Source organism: Ricinus communis, chromosome 1 (genome assembly GCF_019578655.1).
Source record: "Ricinus communis isolate WT05 ecotype wild-type chromosome 1, ASM1957865v1, whole genome shotgun sequence".
NCBI classification, from domain to species: Eukaryota; Viridiplantae; Streptophyta; class Magnoliopsida; order Malpighiales; family Euphorbiaceae; genus Ricinus; species Ricinus communis.
The window spans coordinates 10,932,862-10,948,777 of NC_063256.1; the positions used below are offsets into that span (position 1 = coordinate 10,932,862).

At 35.1% G+C, this 15,916-nt stretch overlaps 3 protein-coding genes across 8 annotated transcripts; 2 read left to right on the plus strand and 1 right to left on the minus strand.

Annotated features, from left to right (window-relative positions):
• The first annotated feature begins 1,624 nt into the window (after positions 1-1,624).
• LOC8268649 (mitochondrial adenine nucleotide transporter ADNT1) lies at positions 1,625-6,387 on the plus strand. The gene is made up of 8 exons (XM_002532617.4): positions 1,625-2,122; positions 2,938-2,986; positions 3,106-3,269; positions 3,694-3,731; positions 3,909-4,021; positions 4,762-4,875; positions 5,093-5,437; positions 5,991-6,387. Exons 1-8 carry the CDS (start codon positions 1,965-1,967, stop codon positions 6,072-6,074), a joined length of 1,065 nt encoding a protein of 354 aa, XP_002532663.1. The 5' UTR covers positions 1,625-1,964; the 3' UTR covers positions 6,075-6,387.
• A 766-nt stretch (positions 6,388-7,153) lies between these two features.
• LOC107262320 lies at positions 7,154-9,465 on the minus strand. Of its 3 annotated transcripts, none has more exons than XM_048380268.1 (3): positions 9,348-9,465; positions 7,328-7,668; positions 7,154-7,244 (listed from the first exon to the last, which is right to left on the minus strand). In XM_048380268.1, the coding sequence occupies exons 1-3, from the start codon at positions 9,405-9,407 to the stop codon at positions 7,226-7,228; spliced, it is 420 nt and encodes a 139-aa protein (XP_048236225.1). In that variant the 5' UTR covers positions 9,408-9,465; the 3' UTR covers positions 7,154-7,225. The 3 variants fall into 3 exon arrangements, with proteins under 3 accessions (XP_048236225.1, XP_025015491.1, XP_015583009.1); XM_025159723.2 differs by lacking the exon at positions 9,348-9,465 and adding an exon at positions 7,889-9,209; XM_015727523.3 differs by lacking the exon at positions 9,348-9,465 and adding an exon at positions 7,886-9,209.
• LOC8268648 (protein SUPPRESSOR OF PHYA-105 1) lies at positions 9,426-15,872 on the plus strand. 4 transcript variants are annotated; one of them, XM_048380243.1, is made up of 8 exons: positions 9,426-9,555; positions 10,611-11,931; positions 12,326-12,483; positions 12,582-13,422; positions 13,884-14,030; positions 14,294-14,611; positions 14,698-14,757; positions 15,015-15,872. In XM_048380243.1, the coding sequence occupies exons 2-8, from the start codon at positions 10,612-10,614 to the stop codon at positions 15,204-15,206; spliced, it is 3,036 nt and encodes a 1,011-aa protein (XP_048236200.1). In that variant the 5' UTR covers positions 9,426-9,555; position 10,611; the 3' UTR covers positions 15,207-15,872. The 4 variants fall into 4 exon arrangements, with proteins under 4 accessions (XP_048236200.1, XP_048236190.1, XP_015583012.1 ...); XM_048380233.1 differs by lacking the exon at positions 9,426-9,555 and adding an exon at positions 9,579-9,664; XM_015727526.3 differs by lacking the exon at positions 9,426-9,555 and adding an exon at positions 9,660-10,041.
• Positions 15,873-15,916: the final 44 nt, after the last annotated feature.

Consider the following 15,916-nt stretch of genomic DNA (forward strand, 5'->3'; position numbering starts at 1 on the left):
GCTGAGGCGTGGAGTACTCTTTCTTACAAATTACCAATTCGCTAGAGTACTTACTGAGCTATATTATTTATTTAATCAAGTTGGAACAATGGCAGAATACTTTTCATAAATGATTTTAAGAAGGACCAGTAAAGCCATTAAGGCCCTACTAGAGCGGGCCTTGGGTTATAATTGTAAGGCCTAATCACCGGCCCATTTACTATTGGATAGTCGTTCGTAATCGAGTCAGTTGAATAAAACGGTGGTGGCGATCAATTTTGCGATGAATTAAGGAAGCAGGCCGGGCCCTATCAATAAATGTTAATCTTGCCATGACGTGTCCCACATTTAAACGGCGTCCCAAGTGCTAAACCATTAAGAGTTAGGTTTCCGTTATCCGGACGGGGTCCACAAAGCAAAGCAGGAGCGAAATGAAACCGTACAAATGTCTGAAGCAAAGGGCACTTCCCATTCTTGATGACGTCATAATACGACACTCATTCTTAACTGACTATTTTTTATTTTTTATTTATATTTTATGGGTCCAACTAACGTAATCCTCCTGCCAAGACCGCCTAAGCGTAATTATCTTTACCAACTATGGTTACAGCTTTGGTCTTTTTTTTTTTTTTTTTTTGTAATTAATCAATTGATTGGCTTTTGGTATAGAGTAAAATCTTTTTTAGTTCTTATAAATTTAGGATCAAATAAATTTTATAATATGTAAACTTTATAATATAATAAATATTTAATATTAATTTTTATTATTAAAATGATAGAAATAAAAAATAAAAAAATATAAATATCTCATTATTTTCAAATAAGTTTAATTAGATAAAATAGTATTATAGTAAAATAAAATATATTGTAAAAAATATATAAATATTATATATAAATATATTTTCAAGATGGAACTTAAAAATTATAATCTATTATAATAAAAATTTATTTATATTTATAACTAATTTAAACTAAATTCTAATTGTTTTATATAAAATAACAGATTAAAAAATTTATTGTAAATAGTTTAACATCTCAATATATATATTCTATTAGATTTATAAATATAATAATTTAATTATATAAAATACTTAAATAATATCACTATATTATTGACGATGATTTTAATTATTTTAATTAAAATATTAAACATGTTTTATGATAATTTCTAAAATTATCTCAATTAAAGTGATAGGAAGAACACTTTTGATTATATTTTAAAAATACTTTTAAGACTGCAAAGATTGTAATAATTAAATATTTTTTATCAAAATCTAATCAAGCTGAAAATATAATTATAATGTCAATAATATTCATATTTAGTTGTTAGATTGTTAAAACTTCACCATCAACGATGGAATGGAAAATTAGAACTTAAGTTTAACCTTTATTGTTATCAACTTTAATCTAAATATTAAACAATATGTAAAAGAATTCTAATTATATTTCAATTAATATATGTTCTAGGATTTTGCAAATCTTCTATATTTAGACCGTGCATTGAAGATAAATGAATTTATGTGAAAAAATTAAATAAATTAGTCTCAGTGAAAAATATACAAGCAATTTAATTTATCCCACTTGTTGGCAACCTGTTGTCACGTGGGGATCAAGAGACGGCGACTCACACAACTGTAGAGACACACTAACACTCCCAATCAAAAAATAACAGACGCCTCTCTCCTGAAAAAGAAAAAAAAAAACATATACACAAACAAACCAGACGCCGTCACATTACTCACTCACCTATGCACACACTTGAGGAAAAGCCAGTTTGATACCTCACTTTCGCCTCTCCCAAGAGCCATCGCTCACCACCAAATCGACACCTTTTTGGCACAGAGAGAGAGAGAGAGAGAGAGAGAGACAGACAGACGGAGAGATGCAGAGACTCGCTTTTCAATAAACGAGCTAGATACGATCGATCGCCGGAGAAAGCGAGATCTCGTTTCTTGACTTAATTTAGGGACTTGTTTTGGTGATCCATGGCATCGGAGGATGTGAAGACGACTGAATCGGCTGTTACGACGATCGTTAATCTAGCAGAGGAGGCTAAGCTCGCTAGAGAAGGAGTTAAGGCTCCAAGCTATGCTGTTCTCAGTATCTGCAAGTCTCTTGTTGCCGGAGGTGTCGCCGGTGGAGTGTAAGTCTTTCTCTTTCTCTCTTTATATTTTGTTTGTTTACAGGGATATAATAAATTACAGTTTTCAATGGAAATAAATGTCAGAATTAGGTAGAATTGGTCTGCTTGGAGGTTCATTTTTAGCTCATTTCTTTTTTTCTAAACAAAATTTGAGACTCTTATTTGGATGGATGCGTTTCTTTGGTCAGTGGATTCCTTATATGGAAGTTTAAGTAGCGATCAAATATGCAGCAAGGAATACTGTTAGCCTGGCTGGGAAGTTAGGATTCAAAACTATCATAAATGATGCTTTAGAGAAAAAACAAAAAAATCAATTTGTTTTAGAAAATGTATTATAGTATGTGCCTTGGTAAGTACTAGTTAATGTTGTTAGTTTGTTGGTTCTCTGGAAGTCTTATGACACTATTTGATTTTGTTCTCAAGAAAGGTCAGACACTAGCATTTGTAACACTTAATATTTATACATCATGTTTTGTTTTTCAGAAAAAAAAAATAAATATGGATCAATAGCATAAAATTTTTTGTCCTCCTGAAAAGTCTGGCATTTTTATTGAGGAATTCCAAACACAGCCATGCATTCAATTAGTTAGGTTGTTGCTGCTGCTTTTTTTTTTTTTTCATAGTTTCCTTTGTTTTTCTTCTAATGTGGTGAGCAGAAAAATTGAATTCTTTGGATTAAAAATTCTTTCTGTGATTAAATTGTATGTTCGGTCTGTTAATTGTGTTATATTGCTTCAGAACTGCCTTTAAATACTTTTGTGGCTGGTATTGCTAGGTGATTTTGATTGACTGAATATTGTGGGATTTGTATTCAGGTCACGTACAGCGGTTGCTCCATTGGAAAGGTTGAAGATATTGCTACAGGTAGATTTTTCGAATTTCTCTGTTTCAATGAACATATTGCATATGTATATATTTTTGTGTCCGTTATCTTGGACATACACGGCACTAATTTTCATTTGATTATCTCCTCTTCTATGCAGGTTCAAAATCCCCACAACATAAAGTATAATGGCACAATTCAAGGGTTGAGATATATATGGAAAACTGAGGGTTTTCGTGGACTGTTTAAAGGCAATGGCACTAACTGTGCTCGCATTGTCCCAAACTCAGCAGTGAAGTTCTTCAGCTATGAGGAAGCTTCTAAGTACGTTCTTTTGAGAATTTTTAATTTCATTGGTTGGAAGGGAACTGAATGTCTAAATTGTTTCATCATTGAAAGATTTTGTTAAATGCAAAAGCAAGATGTACCTGAATTGTTTTATTAGATTGTTTTGTTAGGCAAAAAATGTTAAAAAATTATTTAGCACAAATATCTGTCTGAACTCCATCTCTTTTTCATTTTTTATCTGGGGAAAATATGGGTATGTTTCCATTTCTACAAAATGATTCCCTGATGCAAGGCATTTTGGTTACTTCTCTGGTTATATTACTATTAAAGGTTATCTAGGCTTTAATGTTGCTTTCTTTATCTAGTCATTTGAAATTGCACTACTTCATGTTTCATAGGGTTATATTCATATCCATCCAAGCATCTTTCTGCTAATTTTGCTTCTATATCCTTATGACAGGGGAATATTGTATTTATATCGACAGCAAACTGGCAATGGTATGCCTTAAATTTGTGGTGTTATTTTTTTTTTTTATTGTTGTTGCTTGCCTATTTGATTTTCTTTTTCAAGTTAAGTGGGTTTCTACTGGCTAGTTTCCTACAGATTATTGCACTTGATATTTACTACCTCTGAATCCATTTATTCTCTTTCCCTCCTCTGGTCATTTCCTGCAGAAGATGCTCAGCTCACTCCTCTTCTACGCCTTGGAGCTGGAGCATGTGCAGGAATAATTGCCATGTCTGCAACTTATCCCATGGATATGGTACGAGGGAGGCTAACTGTACAGGTATTGTCTCAGATTCCATTTGCCTGCAGAGATGTTGACAAAAAAAAAAAAAGAAGAAAAAAATTAATAAAAACTAATAATAAAAGAAAAGCTTATTGAAATTTCTACGAATTTCTGGAGCAAAAGGTTGGTCTGGTTTAGTTTTGAACCGAACCTAAAACCGAAAATTGAAGTTCCTCAATTTCGGTGTGTTTTGGTTTATTGTGTTTCTTTTAATTTAGATTAATTGACACTTGTAAACTCATTATGTTTTTATTATATTTATTAAAAGAAACTCATCTTTTAAGTAAAATACAATAAAAATAATTTATTTTCACAAAAAGCTAATTAAGTAATATAAAATATCTTTTAAGTTATTAATTATTAATTATGTAAATATCTTAATAATAAACTATAAAAGTTCGGTCGGCTTTGGTTTAACTGCAATATTTTTGGGGCAAAACCAAATTGAACCAAACTATTTCAGCTTTTAAAAATCAAAGTTGAATAAGGAAAAAACTGAACCAAAGCAAACCGGTTGGCGCGGTTCAGTTTCTTTTTTGGTTTTGCTGACCCCTACCAATTTGGTTGCTTGTTATGCAATATTTCAATTGATTCCAAGTCAAGCGAAGATTTTGTTTTTCTTTGAATTAATAGTTTCTTTTGCTAATTTAAGTGGCCTCATCATTTATGATATCTGAGAGTTCTATGATGGAAATTTTTTTATTTTGTATTTATTTTTTTCATCTAATTGTTTGCAGACGGATAAATCACCTTATCAATATAGAGGAATGTTCCATGCTCTATCAACTGTGCTTAGAGAAGAAGGCCCACGGGCTCTGTACAAGGGTTGGCTTCCTTCTGTAATTGGAGTTGTAAGTAATTCTTTGCTCAAGTTGAATTTCACACGGACCTACCAATCTATGAGTACAATGAAATTGAGGAAGATAGATCACTTTTCATCCATGTTTTGCTAGTTGATATATAATACATTAAAATACTCTTGCTGTTATTTACTGTTCGGACTTCTTATGTGTCTCTTGGAACAGAAGGGTTTCTCTTGCTCTATATAACCAACTTTTTTCTTTGCAGATTCCATATGTGGGTCTCAACTTTGCTGTGTATGAATCTCTGAAGGAATGGTTGATTAAAGCTAAACCCTTTGGACTCGTTCAAGATTCTGACTTAAGTGTGACTACAAGGCTTGCTTGTGGGGCCGCTGCTGGAACCGTTGGCCAAACTGTTGCTTATCCTCTTGATGTTATTCGTCGGCGTATGCAGATGGTGGGATGGAAAGATGCTTCGTCAATTGTCATTGGTGATGGGAGGAGCAAGTCCTCCCTCGAGTACACTGGCATGATTGATGCATTCAGGAAAACTGTTCGGTACGAGGGCTTTGGAGCACTGTACAAGGGTCTGGTACCGAATTCTGTAAAGGTGAGTCATTAAGTTTCCTTGTGTTTCACTAGTTAATAAATGTAAGATTTCTCTCAAATTCACATGATCATGATTTCCTAACAAGAGATTTAGTGGGATAGTTGAGTGGCCAGGCTGCTGGTTACGGGAACCTTACATATTCTTCTTTTGTGATCTATGTACTCTTGTGCATGAAGACATCTCAAGATTCTTTAGTTGTACATCTGTAAAATCTTCTTGTTCATGATGCAAGTATTTGCAACCAGTAAGCTATACCATTGCCCTCAAGCTCTGGATCCCTGATAATAGGACATGAAACATGCATATTTGGTTGGATCTTACCGTGAAAAGATCCAAAGTCTTAAGTGCCATGACCCAGAAACAATTATTTTTTGGCATAGCAAGCATCAGTATATGTGTTTGATAATCAAATCTAAGTAAAATTTCCACTTAGGTTGACAATTTACTCTATGGTGTGAATATGTTCATTTAATTGTACCATTGAGATTTTGTAGGAGCAGGTCAATTACATCTTGTGTTGAATGCTGAACTGAGTTTTTGCTCTCTTTTTCAGGTAGTCCCTTCAATAGCAATTGCATTTGTGACATACGAGGTGGTGAAAGACATTTTAGGAGTTGAGATCAGAATATCAGACTAAACATGGGCTTCGCCATGACGTTTGTCAAACCAGTGTGCTATTTTTGTAGGCAGGAGAATAGGGAGAAGGTAAAATAGGGTAATTTTATTCCACATTTCTCTCAGGAGTGAGTTTAAAGATGTGTTACTTTAAGCCAGTCTCATAAATTGTTATCCTTGAGAATATGCTGTTGCTTTCAGCTTCCCATTCATATGCCTTGTCAATAATAATTCCGCAGGAAACAGCTCACGTAGTGCGATAGAATGCCACTTCATAAGAGTTGCAAAAGAATTTTCTTGGCTTGCTATGCGATAAAACTAGTTGATTGGTTTCACTTCCATTTCCTACTTTTCTTTTTTAAATGTTTTATTTTATTCTGCGACTGTGTTTTTAGTTTGAGAAAGTATAAGAAGGGTTCCATTCTGTTGGATGGAATTCAGGGATGCTATGCTGTGTTGACTAATACCTGTATTGTGGATGTTGCATTAAACCATCTCCAGTTTGAACATCATTCAGCTGTCTGTTTTAGTTGAAACTTGCCAAATTTGATAGAAATAATTATTCTGACAAAACATTAGTTTTTTCTGTAGAAAGAAGAAAGAAGAAGAATTCCCGTAAATTTCCTGCTGTTAGACTCGTGGTGACGATAGAAGAATAATCTATCTGCTTATTTTCTTTCGTCACTAGTCGCCCATGAAATGGCCATTTAATCTTTTCATAAAGCCTAAATCCTTTTTATATGATCCTCTTGAATAATTTTTCTTTTCTATTCTTAGACGTTTTATGAATATAAACACGTACGGATAAATTGCAATCAACTTCCAAAACAAGCTAGTAATGCGAAATTTAAGAAGCATCAATAGCCTTGTTTTTATCTCTGTTCACAAGTCTGGTTCGCAAACTGGCGTTTTTCAACCTTAATTTTTATTTTAATTTTTCTAAAAAGTACTTCATAAAAAATTACAAAATTAAATATATTTAATTACAAAATTTTTCAAACCTGCATTTTCAATAACCAACGCCAACTCCAATCAAAGTAAACCGATCACACTTTAATAATATTAGAGAGAAATGCTAGGCGAGAACACTATACGCAGTGATATTCAAAAATGGAGTTTATTATAAGTTTAAGCCTTCGCTTTGAGCAAGTCGATGCCTTTTCTTTTTTCTTCTTACATTTTCCTGCCATGCCTATATCCCAAAACCCAGTTTATGAAACTCCAAATTCCAACAGAGCGAAGAACATTAAATATTAGAAACAAAAAAAACCCTACCTGCTATCTTTTATCATGGGCTGAAATCTTTGTGCTCGTCTTGCCAGAGGCCTGAATTCGTGTATGTCTCTGTCCCTATACCGATTTCTGGCATGTGATCTTGATAGGGCCTCTGCCTTTGCTTCCTTATCCTTCGTGCTCTTCGTCTCCTCCTCCTCTGTACAACTCATGCAGTCTTCTTCTGATGACAATGAATATAAAGAAAGAACCATAACGATGAGGTTTAGCTCACTAAGAAATTTTGAGTTTGGCTGCATTGGAAGTTCATAGTCGTCATCACTCTCTCTCTCTTCTCGGCTTTCTTGTGCCATGTCTACCTCAATTTTCTTGGTATTCTTTTCCTGCATCATTAATCAAACACCAAAAAGAAACCAAAATCATTTGGTTTAGATTTCTTGGTACATTAAGAAAAAAAAAGGAGACTACAAAAATAATACGAATTTACTGCATCCAAAACTATACCTACAAAGAACAAGAAATATTAACAGAAATAGTTTGTTTTCTTCCCCTTTTAATTCTTCAAAACAGTAAGAGACATATATAGCGAGTTAATAATACCACCATCAAATTTCTGATGCCCCAAATACATCGTCTCATAACAGATCGGCAATCTGGACTGACGACAGATAACCCACAAAAAATGAGAATCTAAGACTTTATAACATTTAGATACGATGGTTCGTTTCTCCTCTCTATTTACAATCAACCAAAATCAGAAAAGAAAGTATAATACTGAAATATATGAAAGCTAGCGTGGGCAGAATTGGTTTGTGATATTAGAAACCCTATTTACGTATATAATATTTGTTGGTCAGGATCGAAGCTCGCAGGTAACTGTTTCTGATTTTGGCCACTGTAAAAACGAAGGAAAAAGAAAATAAGTAAAACGAAAATAATGTTTACTCTTTCCTTCCAAGGGGGTGAAAATGGGTGGAGAGCCTGTTTTTAGTTGATAAATAACTAATATTTTTTCCATGTTAGTCCTTTTCTTTTTCTTTTTTCTTAAGGTCAAATATATTGCTACACAATACAAACATGTAATTATTACTCCATTGTTTTTTTAGTAGGTTGCTGTTATGGTTTACCGTTATTCTGTTGAACAGGTTTTGTTTGTTGTTTAGGAGTCAGTCTCTGCCTTCGTTTTGGGGGAACGAGATTTTCTGGCCCATTAGATATTGTCATGGACTTATGGGGTCTCCTCGTACTAATTCATTCAGTTATGGTCTCAAAATAAGCGATAAAATCGGAGTAATTTAATAAATTTCGCTTCTAAAGAGATTCATATCTCTTTGCAATGAAATCAATATCCTAATCTAAATTCCTTTTTTATCAGTTTAATAACCTTAATTCTCTACTTAAACTGGAAAATTAACACTTAATGATCTATTTCTTTTAATTCTCATAACAACAACAAAAAGAAGCTATCTAGCTCATCTCCCAAAACATCCTTGTCCCCGCTACCACCACTACAGCCACTACCTATACGATTGAAGGTTAGAGCATACGGTACAAAGAGTTGAAAGCACTTTAAAATAAAATATTAAACACCAAGTATCAAACACAAACGAAGCCATCAGAATTCAGAATCGCTTCCTCTTTCTTTAACCACCCAAAATAAAGAAACCCAGAAAGTTAAAGTTGAGATTTCAATAGATAATTCAGCCTTTTAACAATGGTAGAGACCTTTGCTTTTGGTTCCCTCTTTCATTCGTACCCCTTTTATTTCTTCTTATTCTTTTTCTAACAAATAATAGAAATCCACTGAGCAAACGCAGCAGCACGAATACTACGAACAGCAGGAGGCAAATTACGATCCAGCTTTTGCTTAGCCTCCCCTTATAGCAAAAAGATTAGCTATAAACGTAATGTTTTTAATTCATGTGTATCTTTTGTCTGCTATCCGCTTGCACCAATTAATGAAAAATGTGATGATATTTTATAGTAAATCCGATTCATGTGGTACCAAAATGTAAACTATACGTATATGGTTAGACATTAGATCAGAGCCAACAGCGTGGACCTTGCTCCGAGAGGAGTGGGGTTGCGGTGTGAGTGTCCTTTTATGATAATAGCCAATCATTGTCTGCGACGAGCGTCTGGCTCTACAAACCGCCACGATCCACGTCTGTGCTACCTCCACGCACCACCTCTCTCGCACGTGCAAGCCGCCAACTCTACCCTCTCTTCCCTCTTCCTTAGCCACTCGTTTTTCTTCCGCGATACGTGGTGTAGTTCCCTAAGTTACAATAGTACTTTTAGATTTTTTTCCCCTTTTAAGTGTTTTTTTAATTAATCGTTGTCAGTTAAAGCAAAATCAAATATGATTATCTGGAAAAGGTGAGCTAAAAAAAAGCAAAAAAAAAAAAAAAGAAAAAGAAAAGAAGAAGAGAAAAAAAAGTAAGCAGATAAAAGAATTACTTAGATAATTTGAAGAGAATTTGATGGCCAGAGAGTTTTGATTGATTTGTTTCTAAAAATATCTGAATGTCGATATAACTTTTTATTGTTTTCTTGAAAGGAGAAAATTAGAGTGACAATGTCTGTCAGTTGTCACTTTTGTGTAGGAATTGAAAAGTATGAGATATTTATTTTGCATTTGAGGAATTAAACGAGCTCTCTTTTCTTTCCTTTCATTTTATCATTTTCACTTTCACAACACCGAAAAGGCCAAAAGGCAAAAAGAAATCTACTTTATTGCACTGCTTCATTCTGTGGTATTTATATTTTTCAGTTATCTACTTATTTTGTTACATAATAATGTGATTTTTATTCTTCTTTTGATGGTAATTGGTATGTTCGGCGTTTGTTTATGCATATCATATCAGAATTTTGGTTTGAGATTCTTTTCTCTGTTGAAATTGTTATGTTTGTATGTATTTTATGTGTTAGATTTGTCTTCTTTAAGTTCAATTCCCATCTTCCTCCTTTTCCTTTTCTTTCTGTAGTTACTGTACTCATATATGTCAGCTGATGTGATTTTCATGTTTTGCTCAGATATGCTTCCTGATTTAGCTGTAAAACATTATGCATTTGATCTTTTCTGTTTCTTTTCACCTTCAATTGCCTTCTTTTAGTACGAGTTTCCTTCTTTTTATATATTTAAAATCCGTGTCCGAGCAGAAGGTGAATTAATACTATGTGCTTGGAATTTTGATCATAAAATGTAAATATTTCTTTTGGTGCCTTTCCAGGAATCTAGTTTTGTTTTTCTTTTTTCTGTTGAAAAATTTCAGTGATGTTTAGGGAATTACACATATCTGTTGAATGAGGTTAGTTTTTGCAGTATGGAAGGAATAGGGGAGGAAGTGATTGCAAATGATAGAGCTGGGAATGCAGAGCTCCAAGGAAAAGGCTGTGAGGTTTCTCTGAAATTAGAAGACCGTGATGTATTGGATTCACATATCATGTGTGCATCATTGAGGAGCGTTTGGCCGCCAGAGAGCTCAATCAATGATTATATTGATTCCAGAAGACTGGTAAATAATGTTTTCAGTAGATGTGTACTTCCTTTGGTGGGATCTGAACCTCCCCAGATCAGCCCATGTTCTATAAATGATGTGGGAAATGTGGTTGAGCTGACAGTGGGAAATTATAGGACACCTAATCTTGCCTTAGTCAGCAGAACTGTCAACTTTCAGGGAGGTAAATGGCAGCATCATGTATCTGAGATGCCTACTGGATTTAAATACAAGGCTTTGGAGGGTACTCATGATACCAAAGAAATTTCTGCATGTTTAAGGACTAGTGACAAAATAATTGTATCAAGCTGCACATTGCCTGATGGGGATTTAGCAACTTCTAGCTCTTCTCAGCGAGAGGCAATAAATAAACTCTTGAAGGGGAAGGGGAAGGGGGCAGTGGGAAAATATGGAGATGCTCTTCCTGTTTTTAACAGTGCAGTTCTGGGGCATCGTGATGGAAAACTGGGTTATGCAAGGAAGGTTGCTTCTGATGCATTGATGAGAGCAAGTGCCAAAAGAAATCAGATTTCGTCCCATAGAATAGCTGGGTGTGGTCCTGAATCATTAAATCAGGGGATCATCTTGAGTGACTGGTTGAAACCTGTGTGTCGTAGAAGGGATAAAGCTCAATCCCTGCTTATATTTAGGCATATTGTGGAGCTGGTGGATTTAGCACACTCTCAAGGAGTTGCATTGCAAGACTTACGGCCATCATGTTTTAATATATTGCCGTCTAATAGAATTGTGTACACTGGTTCAACTGTCAAGAGAGAATCAGATACAAATGTACGCCATGATTTAGTTAAGAAAAGGCCAATGGAACAAGATGCAAACATCTGTGATACTGTAAATGCAAAACAACGGAAACTCAACAAAGGTGTGAAGTCTATTGGGTCAGAATCTCAGTTTGCTTCTAGTTATGGCTTCAGGACTATGGCAATGAATGAGAATAACTTTCGTGCAAATGGTGCACAAGATTCTGGGCATGTTGAACTTCAGTTTCAAAGTATGAAAACAAGGCAGCGCTCGCTCTCTTTAACTGTTCAATTGGAGGAGAAATGGTATAAAGGTCCGGAGCAGCTTAATGAAGGAAGTGAAACATTTTCATCAAATATCTATAGCCTTGGGGTTCTTCTTTTTGAGGTGAATGTCTGTCTGTTTTATGTAATACTTAGTAATATCCCATATGGTCTTGCTTCTAGATTTCTTAACTTGATTTATCTCCGACTGGGTTAAGGTTATGATTGTTGTGCTGTCTGTGAAATGTGAAACTTAATTATTATTGATCAAAGATTGTAGTCTTCATGACCTTGTTTGGCTAAATTTTCAATTTGTATAGTGCTGTCTCATTTCTTCTTTGATAAGGCTGCAGAGTTTTGTAGACTATTTTGTGATATCTAAAAGAATGTGGTTATTTCATATCTTTTGATACATGCATGTAACAAAAGGAGAATGCTTCTATGCAAGCAAAATTTACCTTAGGTAGGAGTCATATAGAATATAAAATTTTGCATCTAATTTAGTGTGTTTGTATCAGTTGCTCAGCTGGTTTGAATCACATGAGATGCGTTCTATTGTCATGTCGGATTTGTGCCGTAGGATTCTACCATCAAATTTTCTTTCAGAAAATCCGAAGGAAGCTGGCTTTTGCGTTTGGTTTCTTCATCCTGAACCTTCATCTCGTCCAACTGCAAGGTATCATAATATCCACATTAAGGTTGTCAACTGCCTAGTAGTTATTTGAAAATGGTTAAACATGATATATCTTCATATTATATTTCTGCATGCAACAGGAAAATCCTGGAATCTGAATTATTATGTTCATCCCAAAAATCATGTTCTGGGAGTGATGCATCAGCATGTGCTGACAATACTGATGCTGAATCAGAGGTCTTGCATCATTTTCTCAATCTCATGAAAGATCAAAAGCAGACACGCGTCTCCAAGTTAATTGAAGATATTGAATGTTTGGAAGAAGATATTAAGGAGGTTGAGAAAAGGCATTTTTCGAGGATTTGCTCAGTTTTTCCTGAGACAGAAGAGGCATTTCCTGATGCAAGAGAACAGAAATTGGGGCTTGGTACAAGTCCAGTTGCTATTTCCAGGTCATCTTCTGTGTCCAATACGGACGAGGTAAGGTTGATGAGAAATATTAACCAGATTGGCAATGCCTACTTCTCCATGAGATCCCAAGTCTGTTTGACACCTGCTCAATCCCGCTCAGATAAAGATTTTCTCAAGAATCGAGAAAGATGGTCTGCAGTCCATAATGATAATGAAGAATTAAACATGACTCAGAAGTCTGAAGATCCTCTTGGAGCCTTTTTTGAAGGCTTTTGCAAGTTCGCTAGATATAGTAAATTTGAAGTGTGTGGATCACTGAAAAATAGGGATCTACTGAGCTCTACAAATGTACTCTGCTCTTTAAGTTTTGACCGTGATGAGGAATACATTGCTGCTGCTGGGATCTCAAAGAAGATCAAGGTTTTTGAGTTTGCCACACTTTTAAATGATTCCATTGATATCCACTATCCTGTAGTCGAGATGTCAAACAAATCTAAGCTTAGCTGTCTCTCATGGAATAACTACATCAAGAACTACTTAGCTTCGACCGACTATGATGGTGTAATTCAGGTCTGTAGCTCCTGCATCTGTAAAAGTAGTTACCCGAAAAGAGGTGGTTTTACCAATCCATTACATTCAGTTTTGTTATATGCTCAATAAATCACTGATGATTAGATCTGGCCTTCGACCCCTTGCCCAACGAGGATTATCATTTATGTGCATCATTGACCACCTAAGGCCAGTAACTTGAGTCTATTTTATTGTTAAAGGCATTTGGACATAATGAGGCATATGTTTATCAGCCACCATCTTATTAAGAGAAGAAGTTATCATTTTTCTTCTAAATTCTAGAATAGAATGAGCCAATATATCCTGGATCATGAGTTCTTATTCTCCAGATTAGAGTCACATTAGAGCTCATTTTTAAACTGTAATGGCAAATTAAGTTTTCTTCGTGCAATTTTTATTATCTTCTATGCCGGAAATCTTTTGTATTGTCTTGTAACATGGTGTGTATGGATGACCTCCAGATGTGGGATGCTGGCACTGGTCAAGGATTATCTCAATATACAGAGCACCAAAAGAGAGCCTGGTCTGTAGACTTTTCACTTGCCGATCCTACGATGTTTGCTAGTGGAAGTGATGATTGTTCTGTGAAATTGTGGAGCATTAATGAGGTATCTTTACTCTTACACTCTAGTTTTTACCCCTAAGTTGAATGGCAATGTACTTGCAGTTTCCAAATGTCACTCAATTCCTCTTATTTTTCATGCACAGAAGCATACTGACAATAATTTCCTCACAGAAGCACCCTGACACTCACGATTTTCCTCTTATTCTCTTGTAGAACTTGGTAGACTTCTTGACAATTAAATTTGTCTAATGATAGATTTCACTTTTTGAGTTGCAAGCAGAATTTTGAATTTAAATATTTTTGCAGAGAGGTTCTTTAGGTACGATTTGGAATCCAGCGAATATATGCTGTGTTCAGTTCTCTGCCTCCTCTACTCATTTGCTGGCATTTGGATCTGCTGACTATAAAATCTACTGCTATGATCTTCGCCATACTAGGCTTCCTTGGTGCACTTTATCTGGCCATGAAAAAGCTGTAAGCTATGTGAAATTTTTAGATTCAGAGACCATAGTTTCTGCATCCACAGACAATACTCTAAGGCTTTGGGATCTGAAGAAGACTAGCTCAACTGGATTGTCCTCTAGTGCCTGTCCGTTGACATTTGGTGGTCATACCAACGAGAAGGTTGGCTACATTAAAATACATGTATTAAATCTTTTTTAGCTTCAGAAGTTTTGTTGGTTCTGACTCCGAAAATTTTTATGTTTCAGAATTTTGTAGGTTTATCAACTCTTGATGGATATATAGCGTGTGGATCAGAAACTAACGAGGTAAATTCACTTAAATCTCAATATAAATTTCACAACTTTTCACATAATTTCTGTTTTGAGAGACTGAATATATCAACTGGAGTGGTTTGTTCACATCTCTTCTGCCAAATAGTATGTTGGTGATTCAAGAAGCTTATTGAAGATTTGTTTCTTCTAAAACTCTGGCCCAAATGCCTCTCTTGCAGTTGCTGCTGATATTGAATATATAATTTCTCAAATTTAAGTAATCTCACTTTTTCCATCGTCTCATTTCTCAGGTTTACTGCTACTACCGATCTCTGCCTATGCCAATCACTTCTTACAAATTTGGATATGTTGATCCTTTTTCCGGAAACAAGATGGTTGATGATAGCGGCCAGTTTGTTTCTAGTGTATGTTGGAGACAGAAGTCTAACATGGTTGTAGCTGCCAATTCGATGGGAAATATGCAAGTATTAAATATGGTTTGAGTTGTGATGAGACATTTATCATGGAAGCACAAATATTCCTTAAGCAACAGCTATTTGGGTTCCAGTTGGAATCTGTTTCTTGTGTATCGAAGGAGAAAAATTGAGTCTGACCTTGCATAGTTTAAACACTCAGAAAATGCAAGCTATTCTTAAGCTCATTGACTTGTTGAGGAAATATCGGTGCTGATGTGCTTGCGGCCAGGTATCAATTAACATGGTTCTTCCAACAGCTGCACTTCATGGCATGAACTACTGGTTTTGTATTTAGTTCTACTATTGAGTCTATGAAGATCAAAAATCAAAGCCAGCTATCTATTCAACTGTTAGAAGACGTGCGTGCAGGCAACGTTTATCCATCTTCCAGCAAGAGCTTACACAAGTTGATCACAGAAGCAGGATTAGGAGTGTGAGTTTACAAGATAAGCTATGTTCTGTTAAAGCAAAGACTTTGTATAGAGTACCTATTCACCCAACAAAATCAGTTATTAAACTAATAAGTGAAGAGGACAATAAATGCTTGGAACCGAACGCCTAAAACAAGCTTATCATTATGAATTGCTTGCTCCTCGTAACTGTACATTTTCCCCGCGGAGTTGTGCAGTCAATTAATTTTGAGTAATACCAGAGGAATTGTTTCTGAAATGAATGTATGAGCCTTTCCCTTTACTTGCATTATGTTATCCACTACTGTTATTTGATATTTATGCAGA